General features: G+C 38.4%; 1 protein-coding gene across 4 annotated transcripts; it reads left to right on the top strand.

The window, feature by feature from the left end:
• Positions 1 to 776: 776 nt before the first annotated feature.
• On the top strand, positions 777 to 15,073 carry PDPN (podoplanin). Of its 4 annotated transcripts, none has more exons than XM_021542027.4 (7): positions 777 to 893; positions 983 to 1,084; positions 11,861 to 11,946; positions 12,394 to 12,487; positions 12,726 to 12,764; positions 13,109 to 13,214; positions 13,812 to 15,073. In XM_021542027.4, the coding sequence occupies exons 2-7, from the start codon at positions 1,015 to 1,017 to the stop codon at positions 13,816 to 13,818; spliced, it is 402 nt and encodes a 133-aa protein (XP_021397702.2). In that variant the 5' UTR covers positions 777 to 893; positions 983 to 1,014; the 3' UTR covers positions 13,819 to 15,073. The 4 variants fall into 4 exon arrangements, with proteins under 4 accessions (XP_021397702.2, XP_085415057.1, XP_085415058.1 ...); XM_085558931.1 differs by having other exon boundaries at positions 13,109 to 13,220; XM_085558932.1 differs by having other exon boundaries at positions 777 to 1,084.
• Positions 15,074 to 16,372: the final 1,299 nt, after the last annotated feature.

Raw genomic sequence — 16,372 nt, 5'->3', positions numbered from 1 at the left:
TCAGTAGATTATCCCTTGCTCAAGGTGAGGCAAAATTCAGAAAAGGATTGATAGGAATCATTGCTCCCCAAGCCCTGCTCAGCCCCAGCTCGTGTCTCAGCCATTCTGCGAGCAGAGGTGTCTCTCACACATGGTGGGGTATCCAACCTCACCCTCCTGCCCTGCAAAGCTGGTGCCCAGAAACACACAGGGAAACAGAAACAAGTCTTGCACAGACTTGTAGGGGCTGCACTCCTCATGCTGCACAAGAAAAGGAGAAATCCTCTCTCTGCAGGGTGGTGTTGGCTCTCTGACTGCGGGCAGAGAGAAGTGGTCGAGCACAGCCAGGATGTCACTTGAGGACACAAGCTGAGAGACACAGACACACAGGAAAATTCAGGCAGTATTTACTGCAGAATTAAATAGCCTGTCCTAAAAACTATTTCAGTATCCCTAAATGCACATTCAGTACCACACTTGCTTAGATAAACATGGGGGCTCACTTTGAACTGAAAAACATCAGTTCACTGCTGGAAATAACAAGAAAAGTGTCCTTAGTTAAAAAAAAAAAAAAAAAAAAGGATTTTTTTTAAAGACAGTTTGCAGAAGGGAGGGAATGAACACCTCATTTTGCCTAAATTCCTTTTCCCCCTTTGCTAAATAAAAGTCTTCTGAAAGCCACAACAGGTCCTGTAACTTTAAATCTGAGCTGAGATCATAACTTTGGTCCTGACCAAACAGCGTGGGGAGGGCGGGCCTGGCTGCTCATTGAGGACCACCTTAGGCTGCTCCCATCCCTTGGCTAAAGAAAATAATTCTGACTCCACTCAGTTTTCTTTAACTGCTCAGTTATCATCTGAGAAAACCTCCTCTCTTTACATTACAGTACCTAGAGGAATATTTGGAATACCAAAGTATTTTTTTGCAGTGATTTCTTTTTATCATCGCAATTCTCCACTACTTCTACAGAAAATAATCTAAATTTGAATCCATCTGTTTTCAGGATTGGAAAGCGACTCCCTGAGCAGATCAAATATGTTTATAAAAGTTCCATTCTTCATCTTCGTCCTCGGGAGCCTGCCTTTTGTAGCACTTGCTCAAGAAGGTAAGGGGAAAGTTTGGTTACAGTTATTCCCAGTCATTTCCTGTAATTTAACAGTTTCTGCGCTCTCTCATGGGTTACATAGTTACTCTGACCTGTTTGTAAAACTTTCTTTGAAATTCGTAAGCTGCAACAGAGCATCTACTACAGCTGTGATCTGGAAAGAAGCAGTAAAAGTTTTCGATGGGCTGAGTTTGACTGCATTAGGAAAGAATTTTCTGTGTGTCTGTATGGGAGGGAGAGGGGTAGGGGCAGGCAGGGGAGGTATTCCCTGCACAGCCCTTGGAAACAGCTCCAGTCTCACTGGAACACACACAGAGGGCTCTGCAAGCAATGATTTAGTTTAAAAATTAAATTAGGGGTATGACTCCGTGAAAGTAACTTGTAAATCTGTTCATTCAGGAGTTTAACTTCTGTGCTTAGAGGCATTTCAGACTCTTAGAATTTGAGCTTTCTGCAGGGCTTTGTTGAGTCTAATTTAGTCATAAGAAATATTTATATACAATGAGGGAAAATAAACCAGGGGGAATTAGTGCCAAAGACAGATATGAAAAGTGCTATGTACCAAAAATATTAATATCCGAAGTTATGTATTTTGAATTTTATAAGAAAGATACAATATAGACTTTTAGGTCAAATAGACATTTAAGTCTTTCTACAGCTATAGGATTGGAGTCTGATTTGTTAACAGTAAATCAGAATTACCCTGACCAGTACTTGATTCCAGAAATGTCATTTTGAAACTCAGTCTTTCCGAGTAGTATTTGACTCATGTGAATGAATTGGCCAAGAGGCAGCATGGTTTACATGGTTTACATGTTCCATGGCCATGGAACATGCTCCAAGCAGCAGCTTAGTTTCATACCAGTGCTCTGAACACAGTAACTGCAAACTCAGCCCACTGCTCTTCAAAAGCACAGATCTGCTCATCAGGCTTAGATTTGGGGACCCAAACTGAAAAAATGACCTGCTGACAATTGGTGTCATCCTGCTGGAAAGAATGGAGCTGCATTCACACACACACTGCGTGTGTTGACTTGAAGCTTCTAATGGTGTTCTGTATGTCAGGATGTGAGGCTGAAATTTGGAGTTGTGCTTCAAAATTTCACAGAAAAACTAAAAGCAACAGATATTAGGCAAGTCGCAAAAGTTGTTTTCTAGGTTTACACAGCCAACTTGTTCTTAAAAAGCATTTATATTAAGTGTACCGAAGTTTAAAGCCAATAGAAATGAGGCAAAACCACCACTACTTTATAGAATTACCTTAAGCAATCTAAGATACCAGAATTACATGTTAAAAGGTCTTTCATCCTCAGGCTTTTGAGAAGTTTTTAAGCATATTTTCTCTCAACTCTGAGAAGAGTCCAGCAATGCTCAGGCTGAAACTCTACTAGTCATAAAAAAATATATTTTCTGCTTTAAGAATAAGAATATAAGAATATTACCGTCTACTTTATTAACTGCACAGTTTGCACTGAACTCCAGAGCTGGATCAAGAATGCAATTTACAGCATGTAAGGTTTTCTGTGTCTGTTTAGGGTTTGTGACTTTTTCTTCACATGGAGCCAGTTGTTTAGGATAGCTTCCAAAGGGTACACCAGGAAAATAAACTCCAGATAAAATAAGTCATAAGTATTTTGTGTCTATCACTGCTGTTTACTGATAATCATCAGCAATTACAAGTTAGAACAGACCTGAAATGACAATGCCACTTTTATCAATCTCTGCTGGCTGAGAGGGAGATGGGAAAGGCTTGACTTGTACAGTGCTTGGTGGAGTGGCTTTATCCAGCTACATGAACCTCTGGGGAACACAGTGTGGCTTGGGGGTTTTAGAGGAAAAACGTCTCTATCTGACACACCTTAACCTAGAAAAGGCCATAAATAAACCTGCAGCTACTCTTTTCTTATGGTTGGGCACTCCAGGTTATGGACTGAGACCAAATGGAGAAAAGCAGCTTTGTTTCCAGCAGGAAGCATCTTTCCAATTTCCAAAATAATAATTATTATCATTGCTATTATTACAATTATTAATAATATTAATGATCATATTAGCAGCTACATTTTGGCCCTGCTGATCTTGTTCAGCATGTCAAAACTCAGGCAAATCTTCACACAGAATCAGATCAAAGGATCTGAGATGGAAGTTGGCCTCAAGAGGCATCCAAACCAGTGCCTTGCAGAGGCAACACATTTCCTGATTCCAAACCTTTCCCATGGTGCTGTATCATTGCAGGGAAGGAGTTTACTCTGTTGGCTGTCACATAACATGAACAAAATTTAACATGACTGTTTAACAAGATACCACATGTCACTTGGTCTGTATCAATTGTCCATGTGCCTGATCTTACCTAGAGGCAAATATTAGATTGTATTTCCTTATGCAAGACAGGTTTATACTAGGTCATGTTACATTTGGTTTGGACCGAAAGTAAGAATATGGCCAGGATAATTCAGATAAAAAGTGTTTATATCATAAGAAAGGACATTGAAGTTTACAATCAGCTATGAAAGACTAAAAAGTTTTCTGCTTTTCAAAATCATAACAAAGAGAATTGAAACAACCACAAGAAAAGAGTACTGATTTACCCAAACTCTGTCAGTATTTCAGTGGCAAAACTAAACAATAAAATCAGGCAACTCTAAAGCCTTTTGAAAATCAAACTCTGTAACTGCTGGTGGTAAACAAAATGTAAAAGCAAATGGAACAGTCACATTTGACTCAAAAGGGACCCAGCTTTCTTCTAAATAAGCACTGCACAACCTTTCATCCTGCATGAAGAATGATGAGTACTCTTACACAAGTCCCATATGTGCCTCTTCACCATATAAATCTAACTCTACATGTCCAATACCCAAAATGATATCACAGAATGGAGAAAATCATCTTGCTGAATCTCAGTTAGTAGGTATGCAAGTTAGTGTATCTGAATTTTTCAGTATATTTGTGGAAGACAGCAGAGAACAAATATAATTAGATTTCTCCTCAGCTGGGCAAGCAGAGAGGTTTGCACATCTGTATTCCAACAGTTAGTTTTTGAATCTGTAGCTTCACAAACAAAGAAAAGAGTCATATTTAAGGGCTTACAAGTGGACCTTTCATTGACTCAGGCTGCACACTAAAACTGGAAGCGGAGAGGCCAGATTCCCAGCTCCTGCAATTCAGTAGTTTCTACTGAATCTGTGCATTTACCTCAGATCAAGGACGTGTAAATCATCTGCAAAAAAAAAAAAATTTAAAAAGAGCAAAAACCCCCAAAGCAGCAAAGAACCTGGAGAGGGTTTAGGCAGATAATGAGGCAGTGCAGGAAGGTTTTCAGGCTGTGAGGCTCCAGCAGGACCATGTGGTGTTTCTCCATGTGTCACTTGAGGTGAGCCACACAAGGACCATAGAAATTCCCGCTGCTGCTGGTGGCCCAGCTCGGGCACAGGGACTGGCTCAGTGGCACGTTTATTTTGTTGGTTTGTTTGCTTTTTGTCTGGATGTGGTCAGGGACTACAGGATGAACCCAAATGCTGCCAGATCCTGCCACTCGCAGCCTCCCAGATGCTCTCAAAGGGCCCCTCTGATTTGTGTGTGTGCAGACCATCCCCTCCATGGGGATTAATCCCACAGCAAAGCTCAGAGCTCTGCAGTGCACAATTTGTTACACAGAGTTTCAGAAAAAGATGTGGGATTGGGAGTATAGGTATGCTGGGATGTGCTAAAGAGAAACAAATGAGGAAAAATAAGAGACAAATGCACTATTGATTTCCAACTCTCCATCTCAGAAGCTTGGCCAAAAACTCTCAAAGGACCTAGAAGCTGATGCTGAGCACATTCTCATGTTGCTTTATGACTTCCTCATGTTTTTTCCATCCTTGTACTTGTTGATTACAAACACTGCAACATCCAGCACAGACTGCATCAGAATAATCCTCGGTGAGGGCACAATTCAGCTGTTCCAGCAGCACCATTTTCATGCAAGCATGTACTCTGTCAGGAGAGCTTGAGATGCTACTAAATCTGTAACAGGGACACACTTAAATCCAAACCCATATTAAAATGTTTTTATGACTATGAAACCCATCCAAACATTAGCCTATTGTTAGTGGAGTATAAAACTCAGACTAAACACATTTGCAGGGAACTTGCCTGCTGCATGGCAATAGAAAGTAGGTAGTCAAAAATCACTGTGTGAACAGAATTAACACCTAAGAGTTTCCAGTTCAGTGTCTGGCATGAGTATTTCAAACAAAGGAGTTGAGGAACATTCTGCTTGCAGATACAAAAGATTAGTAATCTACAGCAAGGCAGCTGTGAAAGGGCACATGGCTGTAGCTTCAGAGTCCACAGAAGGAAGTCATTTAGGGAAAAGATTAGTTTATTACTGCATTAGAGGTCATTTTTTAATTCCTTTCATTTGCATTTACATCTCCCAGTATTTGTAAGCAGATGTCTGCTTCGTGCTGCACATCTGCTCGGTTTGCTGATGCCTTACACCAAGTTTTGTATTTTTTCTTTGTCTTGGTTGCAACTCTTCTTCCTAGTCAGCCACACAGCAAAAGACTGAAAGTTCTGTGAGTCTGCCACTTTACAGTAAGATACAAGAGACATTTACACCTTGATCACAAATCCTACCTTGTTGTTCCATCCCTCACTGTGTAGAGGAAACAATTAAACTCTTATAAAACTGCAAACAGGGGAGCGGGGTCACGGGGCAGCAAATCTTGATAAGAAAGTAATTTTATCCTGTTTTCATGGGATAACAAGTGTGAGGTTAGTACTTAGTAGACAAGAAAGCAGATGTTGACACAGCAACATTATTAAAAGCATAAATTTGGACTACTCACTGCAAGGAATATTTTAAAGGAATATCCTGTAATGGAGTTTGTAATTTCCTTCCTAGTGCCCACAGTTCTGTGGCTGATTTCACTGTATATAAGACAAAGCTTAGGAAGTTTGCAGCTTTTCCTCTCCTGGCTTTGTTTTGTGGCTCTGGCTGGGGGTCATTGCACACACCAAGCACTTGAAGAGCAGTTGCTCTTCTGTATCTGCCCCGTTAAATTACATTTTGGTTTGCTTTTCTGTATTTGTAACATTCAGAAGACATGTGAATTACTTGAGGAGCAGCCGAGTGGTTCTTTGCCACTTTGGCACTGTCGATTTAAACTCTGGCTTTGTTCCTTTGGCTAAGCCAGCCCCGGCAATAAAACCCATCTGTAGCAGGGTGTGGTGACCAAAGGAAATGTTTCTGACAGTTCAGCAAAGCATTGTCATCACAAGCTACATGGAATACCTGACCAAAGTCAGTCATATTCTAAATAAGGCTGAGCTAAATCTTTCCTTGTACTTCATGACCATTTTCCCAACTGGCAGATACTTTCCAAAGTTTCTGCTATTCTGTCACCCACCTTGCTTTGTTATATATAGCAAAGCTGTCAGTCTTTGTAACTGCAGAAAGCACTTCAGGAGTTACACAGTACATACTTTCTCTTGAACCACAGTCTAGGCACTTAAACACACACCAGGGGATTTTTAATGACATGACAGATTACTGCAGCTTCCAGAAAGAATGAACAGAGAAAGAAAATGCCAATGTTGTGGCCCCAAACAGGCCAAGGACACAGAGCTCTCCAGATACAGCAGATAGACTTTGCAGGAGCCCCAGGCACAAATGAGAATTTCAGTTCTCATTAACAAACTTCCCTACTTTTCTGAAGTTTGAAAATTGTAACTTTCCAAAAATTCAAGATGCAAAATTCAAATCCCAGAATTTATTATATTATATTCTTCAAACCCTTGCATTTTCAAAGTACAAAAATTTTGTGGCTTGGATTTGGCAGTGTTGAATGATTTCACAACCAAAGAGACACCTGTGTACTTAAAAAAAAAAAAAATCCAAAAGTATAAAAATAATGGAAAACTATTCTCATACAAAATTAAGCTAATGTTATAGGTTTTGGACATGAGTCTGGAATATACTTAAATTGAGGATGAAGCCAAATCACAGACAAAACTGCTTTTGAAAATTACAGAGCTGCTGTATTTAAAAGGCAGATCCCTTGCAAATCCTGCATTTTTGTTAAACCTTTACCACCATGAATAGAAGTTTTCATTGAACTACAACAGAACCAATTCCAATAATGAGATACTGATTAAGACTCCGTTTGCTCACAATCAAATTAAGGTATTTAAGTGAAGGATACTTCTGCAGAAAGGGAATTCCTGTATCAGGACATAAATGCTGAATAAAATGCAGTCAAAACAGGATGGCCAACACACACATCCATACACAGTCTTTCAAACAACACCACTTGGTCTGTTGAAATTCCGGAAGCAGATACTGAAAACCATCAGTCAGCTGCAGATGTTTGCTCTGCTACATCTCCAACAGAAAAGTGATATGTCCCAAGTGTCCCATCCTGCTAAACTGTCTGCTAGCTAATATCTTTAGCTGTTATTTATAAATAACTGAAGCTGTTTTTTTTTTTTTGTTTTGGATTTTTGGTTTGGTTTGGTTTTGGTTGGTTTTGTTTTGTTTTGTTTTGTTGGGTTTTTTTTTGTTTGTTTTTTGTGTGCAGAAGCAGAGGGCACTGAGCAAAGGATTATTACATTTCCTGCTAGAGGGAATCCTTTAAGGTTTGCCATTTTTTTCTCCTGGTCTCTTACCAGAAATGGAAACATTCTATTTTGATGGCTTACTATTTCAAGGACTAAGCTAAAATATAGGCCTACAACTGCCTTTACCCACTAGTGTTTGGGTTTATTTAGGTTTATGCAAGGAAAGAAGCAAGATCCTACAACATTTTTCATCTTCAGAAGTATCTTTGTTGGTTTTGGAGATACCTGAAAGAAATGCTAATGAACAACAGTTTTACAACTCCCTCTCCTTTCCAACACAACCACTGTGCTTTGAAAGCAGCTCTGAGAGGTTTCTCTAGTAAATTGTCACTCTGTGCGTGGAAGTAGTGAGCTCAGCTTCCCCTAAGTGGGTCATGGGATGCTTAAGCATAGGAGGTTTTCAAAGTAGTATTAAGCTTTTAAAGACATCAAATTTTGTCCTGGTGTGAGAAGCTGCACCCTGAGAGCAGCTGGGACTTTGAACTGAAAGGGCTCCCAGCTGGAATTTTGGCAGAAAGGGATGCAATGATTAATTCACATCTGCAGCAACATATAGCTGCAAACAGAGGAGGCTCCTTGGAGACAGTGCCAGCACTGTGAGGCAATGTTTTTATTTACAACCTCCTCTAAGATAATATTAAGAACACATGCAGAAGCACCATTCAACCCTGACTCTTGCTACATTTGGCCCACATCAGATGAAACCAAGAAATGACACAAGCACACATCCCTTCAATCCCATTTACATCCCCTTTGATGTCACTGGTGCTGAGCCTTGTACTGGGTACAGTGGAAGAAGCTTAAAGTCCAGTAGTGTCTCCCAATTCCATTTCAGTATTTAACTTCATTATGACTTTCTCTGACATAGAGCTGTCTAGCAGCCAGTGTTGCTTCCTACAAATGCAGAACACTGAGAATGAATTGCTTCCCACTCTTTCTGTGGGTAATAGTTTGGTATTACCCACAGAAATAACCACTAACCACCAGCCAGCCCCCTCCACTGCCAGTCTAAAATGAACCTGGAAATAGAGTGCAGGGATTTTTCTGCATCAGACAGAGAATCTCAGCTTGAACAAGGCTGGGACAAGAACTTCAGATTGACAGAAACCAGATCAGATCAGTCAGAGCCTTGGGCAGTTCATAGGGAAGCCACATTCCAATTTCCCTTTGCAATTAAGGAAAGGCAGCACTACTAAGGATGACCCAAATCTCAAGTGAGCTGAATTATCTTTAGAGGTATTTATTTTCCCCTAGAGACTATAAAAGAAGATAAGGGCAAGTAGACACTTTATTTAGGTGCCTTTATTAAGAACCTAAAATTAGGCAAGATTAATCTGGGTCACCTCCTTTTGTCAATCACAGTTCTGACAGGGCAAAGGCACTGAAATAGGTTTTCTACATGCCACCCATGGCCAAGAATCTGCAACAGGCATCACACAGAGAAAAATTATTTTATGTTTCTTTGTGACATTCATTAATTTTCTACACCTTTGCTGTGTGACATGCTTTCCTTTCCTGCCTTCACCATCAGGCTATTTTCAGGGCTGAAAGTTACTGCCATGCCAGGAGTATAAGCAGCTTCTCCCAATAAGCTGCTTGTTGTTAACACACAAAATTTATTTCACCTTCTACTGGGGATTTTCCTCTAGTAATTGGTTTTCTCCATCTTTGCTTATTTTCAACTAGTGAATAAAGGATGTTTCTTCAGTTCTGACTGGGATTGCAAGGTGAACTGATCCATACACATTTGTGCTACTGAGTTCTATTGCTATTTCTTTGTTCACACTTTATGTAGCTGTGATTGTACATCACAGTATTGTATTTTAAAGATATTGTTTAAGAAGCAAAAAATATGATTATAAAATAGTGCTGCAGGCACTGATACTTAGAGAGTGTCTAAATATACCACAAAAGATCAGCCCCTTTTATGCTACTTCAACAATACCTGGGGTATTTCAATCAAAAATGACCAAACCATTATTTTTAGCATCTAATTTGGAACTCTGATTTTCCCCTGTTTTAGTTTTTCCATGGATTATAAAGTGATTTCTGGAAGACTGACTGGCTTTATTAGCCACTATATTTGGCCTCATGTTGGCATAACATGAATAAAGTTTCTTCATCTACGACAGCCTAAAGAACTACCTGCACACACCATTTGGCTTCTAAATAGAAACTGTATCTGTATTCAGGTTTATAAGGACACAGAAATATAAAATTCTCTTTAGTTCAGTAATCATGGAATTAGAAATCTAAGTTTAGTTCAGTGTTTGGTGTCTTAGTAATGGGACAAATCTCTCAGTCTTATATTGGTTGAGATGGATAAAAATTTTCTAGTTTGGTTCAGAAAACAGTTTTTGAAGTAAAGGAATAATATTTGCAAGTTTCCAGTAGAATTCAAATGAGAGTTTCAAGCAAAGCCAGGAGTTATTTTTCTCAATGGCAAATCATTCATCTTCTGCTTGAAAAATTTTCTCTAAGCTGCCAGTACATTATTTTTTTTACCAATTTTAAAATTAAATATTGACTTTTTTATTTGAAATAACATGTTTATATTAAAAGGGACAGGTAAAAATGAACAAAATTTAAATGGAACTGACAATTAAAGAAAAACTATTTCTGAGTGATATCTGCACAGCTAATCTGAAGAGATTCTACATTTTATATTAATTTTTTGGCTGCTATCAAGAAAAATCCCCATCCTTTCTAATTTCAGTTACAGAATAAAATCTGTTTACTTGCCTCCATATCATTTATAAAACAAGTAGAATGCATTTAGGAGTAGTAAAGTTTTCCATAAAAAGCATTTGGAATCAATCTAACAATTCAGAAATTGTCCAACTTCATATGCAGAGGAGATGAGAATGCTTTTAGATCACTAAATAAATAGTGTCATTAGTAGAAACAGTGTTACAATTCAATAAAACAAAGAGGTTGTGACTATTTCTCATACCTAAGATATTCAAATGATACAGTAATTTTAATTTTTTAAGAGAGCTGTCAAGAGTTGTCCTTCTTCTGATCTAGTTGGTTTGATAAATAGAAGTAAGATGCAAAATTTGACTCCAGGAAAAGTTTTCAGTGTTTTTTTTTGCCTCAAGTGCTTGCTCAGGACATGTACTATTAGATATTTTCTTTAGTTTCAGCACTGGTATCTGGAATTAGCAGGACCTTTATGCCCCAGGCAGCAGCAGGACAAGCAGCCTCACCTGGCTTTGTAATCACCAGGAATTACAAACTCCCAGGAGCTCTCACACCACATTAACATCACACTCTGCCCATCACAGGTTTATGAATCAGCATGAAATTGGATTAAATGATAGTTAGGAATTCAGCACATTCTTGGTACTGCAGTTATCTCCACACTGTTCTATATTTCCTGTTCTACCTTATTCCAGCTCATTTCCCTACTGATGAATTCTGGCTGTATTTATAAATTAACAGCATTGTGTGGACCAAAATCTAAATATCCATTTTATCAAAGAGTACAGATGAACTAGGGGTCTAGAATTAAAGCAAACAAACAAAGAAACAAAACCCCCACCAACCAAAAAAAAACCCCAAAACAAACAAACAAACAAAAAAAAAAAAAAAAAACCCAAAAAAACCCAAAACCAAGTCTTACATTGTTATCTAAAAATTCAAGTTATGGCAACTAAGGTTGCAGCTCTAGGAAAGCCTCAGGACTGATTTGTGTAGGAATATTTCAAAACTATAGCTGTGCCCATAAGTATTGATGAAGAAAGATTGCAGCTGGGGCTGAACAGAAAAATGGGAGAAATCTTTTACTATTTTAGAAAATGGAAGATGCTTGAAGGAATCTATCCCAATACATAAGCTAATGTTTAGCTTGAAATCTGGAATCTTCCACTTGGGAGAAAATTTTCTTAATAAAAAAGAAAATATTTCTTGGACAAAATATTAATAACCAGTATGTTTCAAGGTTGTACCACAGTTAAGTGATGGGTACTTCAGCTTTTTGTCCTACTGCTTTGGACAAGAGTATAACAGAATTCAAGCTTATTCCAAATAAATAATTTCCCATTTCCATGTGGGCAAGGGCAGGGAGACAGAACATCCCACAGAGGTCATGTTTTAAAAAGTTTATGTGTCAGAAGAGCCAGAACATGTTACTACCAAGTAAAATCCTGACTAATTTTCTAAAATTTTATTCAGCAAGCTCAGTTCTAGAAGGAGAAGAAAGTGCAACAATTGATTTCAGAGACAGAAATGACACAGAATATGAAGAATTTCCAACAATAGTGAGTATATAATGCTAAATAAAAGATCCTTTATGCTACCTTCTTATTCACTGACACTTCCCACCTCTTCCAATTCAGGATCTCTCAAACAGTTTCAGTGAAACTAAACTCAAAACTACTTTACAAAAACCCACTGAAAAAAAGGCAGGTCTGCAAAATTCTGCAGCTTTCTACACTTCTACACCTTTTGCAGTCCTACCAAGAGATCTGATGTGGAAATCCTCTAGCTGGGAAGACAAATCAGCTTATCTTGGTTTGTTTGGTCACTGTATGCATGTCAAACATGAGAGGTGACAGCTAAAAAAGCATTCACACCTGACAAACCAAGAAATTTAAATGTTACTTTACACATGTAGACTGGATGTACTAAGGGATTTTTTCTCCCTCTTTCCCCCTCAATTCTTGTCATTTCCCACAAGATTACACCATGTAACAAATCTCTTGCAGTTTGGAGAAATGAAGACGACAGAAAGTACCTTCATCGTGGATGAAGAAAGTGAAAATGCTACTGCCTATGAAGTTAACACAGAAAGTGTTGATGGTAAAAATCCCTTTAATTTCTATTTTTACATATCAAAGTTATACTGCCATCCACTAAACAATATCTGGAAATCTCAAATACTCTCTCAAACTTCATTTACTCACTTTCTATCAAAAGAACAAGCTCAAGCCATTGTGACAAAGTCAAGAAAAGTTTTCCTTGGATATAGCCTTTCAAATTGGAAGGCAACACTCTGTACAAAGCTGAGGGAGTAATTATTGTCTTTCTGGATTTACAGGTGGGGAACGGAGTGGGGAACCAGAGACAACTGATGAAGGTATTAAAAAGATTTGCTTATAAAAACAAGGGAGAAGAGTAGCTGCCAGGCAATTCCCCTTCCTGTGCCCATGCCATCCAATAAAAGTTCCAGGGGAGGCACAACCTGCTCCCTGAGCTGCTTTCCCTGCTTCACCTGATCCCTGTCTCCATATCCACATCCATATGGTGCCCATCAGCCCAAAGGCATGCTTGCAGCCTGCTGAACATCCAAACCTACTTTAGAATTCACAAGACAGTAAGAAATTTCCCCAAGGAGCAGCAGAACAGCACTAGGTCTATCAGTAGCCTCTTATCAATGGTCTCCATGAGATACACACTAACATTCCAATTTTCTTCTTTCAGGTGGTCTGGGAACAATTGCACTGCTTGGAATAATTATTGGAATCATTGTTGCAGTTGGAATCCTTGCAGGAATAATAATTGCAGTTGTAAGGAAGATGTCAGGCAGGTACTCGTAAGTAAATTGCTCATCAGGCTTTTCCTTCAAGCATCTTCCTCTGAGCAGGGTCACAGAAATCACCTGGGAAGTTTCTATTTCGACAAAAACAACATATTTTCCTGTTATACAGTGCCTTAGACAGGCTCAGCAAGAGCTGCCAATGTGATATGGTGTCTGCATGCTCTCATGTGCTCCAGAAGATCTTCCCAGACAGTGTGCACATGTGTTAGAATGTGTGCACATTATAACACACCTGTGTTATAATTTCAGATGCTTGGGGCTGGGATTACTCTGGGGAACAGAGTCATTCACTAGGAAGTATGAGAGGAGTAAGTTCCAGAAGTAGTGGATAGCATGTGAACATTAGGGAGAGATCTCTACCTTATTTTTAGTGACACACAAATCTAAAGAGTTTTACAGACTCTGAAGGAGTAAGAAAACCTCAGGAAATTGAACAGATACTGTGCACCAGGAGAAAGACAAATAGGAACTAGGAAGAGAAATAAAGAGGTGATAGAAAAGATGAAGAGAAGGAGAAAAAAAAGGATAATGTATCTTACATTTGGGTAATGATGAACAATAAAATCTCTGCTTTTTGTTTTTCAGGCCTTAAATACTGTTGAAACAAGCATCCATGCCATTCCATGCTGAAAAACACAAGTGCTTCTTATTTCATACAAACTAAAGACTATTCCGGTATTTGTGTGAGAAGATGATCCATGGAAAATATAGTCAAAGAATTTCAGATCTGTGGGGATACCACACAACTTTAAGGACCACCCTCACACCCCTCCTTGCACAGAGCATGGAACATTTAATAGGATTTTTTACTAACCAGAATTTTACTAGAATAAAACGATTTTGCAGTTAAAAAAAAAAACAAAAAAAACCAAAAAAAAAAAACAAACCCAACCCCCCCACAAAAAAAAAAAAAAAACAAAAACAAACAAACAAACAAAAAAAACCCCCAAAAAACTGGAGTAAGGGATGTACATCTGAATTGTGATTTGCAGGTATTATATGCTTGGGTTTTAAATGCTACCAAAGATGATTTCACATTCCATTATATGTATTCTTATAAAACAGCAACAAAAAAAGGTGGTTTTAGCTGGTTAAGTGCTCCTGGCCTGTTTATCTACCACACAATGTATCAAAAAGGACGAATTAGCTTCAGTGAGAACCAGTTATTTACAAAGTAGGAAAATACTGGATATAGGAAGCTAAAATCTTTCCACTGCTGATACATTTTTTCTGCTCTTGATATTTATGTTATTTTGTGGCAAAATATGGTAGGTCTGGCTGGAACTGATCTACCAACTGAAAGCTTTCTCGTCTGACTATGGCATCAGGAATTTCCTGTCTTCTCTTGTTGCAGAGACATGCAGGAATTGAAATACACATCCTGAATTAAGGGGTGCTTGGAAAATACCCAGTTTTGATGGGTCACTTTAGAGCTGACGTGTAGAAGCTTTTGAATTAGTGTACACCACAGCTTTTTTTAATGCCTGTCCCATTTTCTAAGCGTACATTTGATTTGTTTGGCAACACGTGCAACACCAGGTCAGAATGTGTCACTGAGGTGTGATGCAGCTTTGGAGTCTGCAGCTTTTCTGGGGCATATTTAGAGCAGCACAACCTGAATGTACAGAGCTCAGAGCAAAGGCTTTGCATGTCATGTGACTGCAGTGCATCAGGTTTCCTAAATGTTATGACACTTCAGTGTTTGGTGTAAAAATCATGATAATCAATATCGTCATCCATTGCTAAATTTGTCAGCTTATCTGTGTTTTCTTTTCTGTTTCTTTCATGTGCCTTGAACTATCATATCAATACAAACTTTGGAAATAAAAATCAAAATATAAACTGTATTATTTTACAATAATTGTTCTTGTTTTCTTCAAAAAAACCAGTAAAATGTCTTACACTTCCTTGAATTTTCCTGACTTATTTTGCTACTTGTCTTATCAATGTAATGTCTACAACCAACTAATTTGACACTGATAAATGAAATTATAATTGAAAACTAAACATATGAGAGAAAACTAATTCAGAAGTCTTTAGTTAGTTCTGGAGCTGATGTGATGAGACTCTCAGCCTATAACCAAGGAGTAAGCCTAATATTTATCTTGCTGTTAATTTATATGAAAGCAGGAAAATTACAGTTTTTTCTTCTTGCAGCAAAAGAATATTAATTCTGTTAGCCTCAATTTAACAATTTATTATCTGTACTAGGAAATACCCCATGAGGTGCTCTGATGCCTGCTCAAATGCATGGCATATGGAACTATGAATTATTCACCCACTGAAGGGAATAGCACAGATGTCACCAGTTTCTTCTGCATCAGCTCAGTCACTGCTGATTTGCAAATACCAAAATGAGGAAACCTTTCCTATGCCACCACTAGTAACAAGCCTCCCATTTGAAAAATGTATAGCAGAGAACCTTTCTGGTTTTCTGAGTTTCTGAGTTTCCCTGGATCATGGACAGAACAGTTGAACAGGCAGCATTCCGCTCAAGGACACTGTGCTTTGTTCCTGCTCCAGAAGCCATTTTAACTTCATGGTACAACTACTTATTTTTTTTTGTCTTAATTGTGTCTTTATAGCCCACCCCTTTTTTTTAGGCAAGTTTTTTAAATCTTGACCAAATGGCCCACACTCCACTGAAACATTTAGGGGGCTTCCAGCACTGGAGACTCAGTACTAAATATTGTGCTGTATTAAATCTGACCAACAAAGACATGAAGATAATTTCCTTCTGATTATCAGTTGGAGTCCAGGATACTCTGTTATGGCTGAAGAAACCAAGGACTCCAAAGAACCAGCAGATATCTCTTACTTTGAAAATCCAACAACTGCTGCTGCACTGATACATTCAATATTCTGATGATTCATACACCTTGCTGCCTAGAAATCTCAAGTGCAGAACATCCCAGTCAGCTTCAAGCAAACCTCAAGAAACAATGGAAAATTCATTAAAATCTTGCACATTTGTTACGTATCTATGTGTTACTGAATCCTTAATTTAATTAAATTGTAATTTCATGATACAAACATTTTTAAATGCAGACTAAAGATGCACACAGAGGTTTGTATTTCACATGAATCTACTGCAGCCTTCTGTGACTGAGCTGTCACCTTATCCAACTTCCCATTACTAGTTCAGG

Source organism: Lonchura striata, chromosome 21 (assembly GCF_050655825.1).
Source record: "Lonchura striata isolate lonStrDom1 chromosome 21, ASM5065582v1, whole genome shotgun sequence".
NCBI classification, from domain to species: Eukaryota; Metazoa; Chordata; class Aves; order Passeriformes; family Estrildidae; genus Lonchura; species Lonchura striata.
This window is presented reverse-complemented; position numbering and strand designations above follow the sequence as displayed.

Bases quoted from the DNA above. Each gene is read 5' to 3' on its own strand.
- PDPN (XM_085558931.1), top strand. From the start codon at position 1,015: ATGTTTATAAAAGTTCCATTCTTCATCTTCGTCCTCGGGAGCCTGCCT. The intron at 1,085-11,860 runs GTAAGGGGAAAG...AATTTTATTCAG, and splicing joins TGTAGCACTTGCTCAAGAAG to CAAGCTCAGTTCTAGAAGGA. The intron at 12,488-12,725 runs GTAAAAATCCCT...CTGGATTTACAG, and splicing joins TAACACAGAAAGTGTTGATG to GTGGGGAACGGAGTGGGGAA.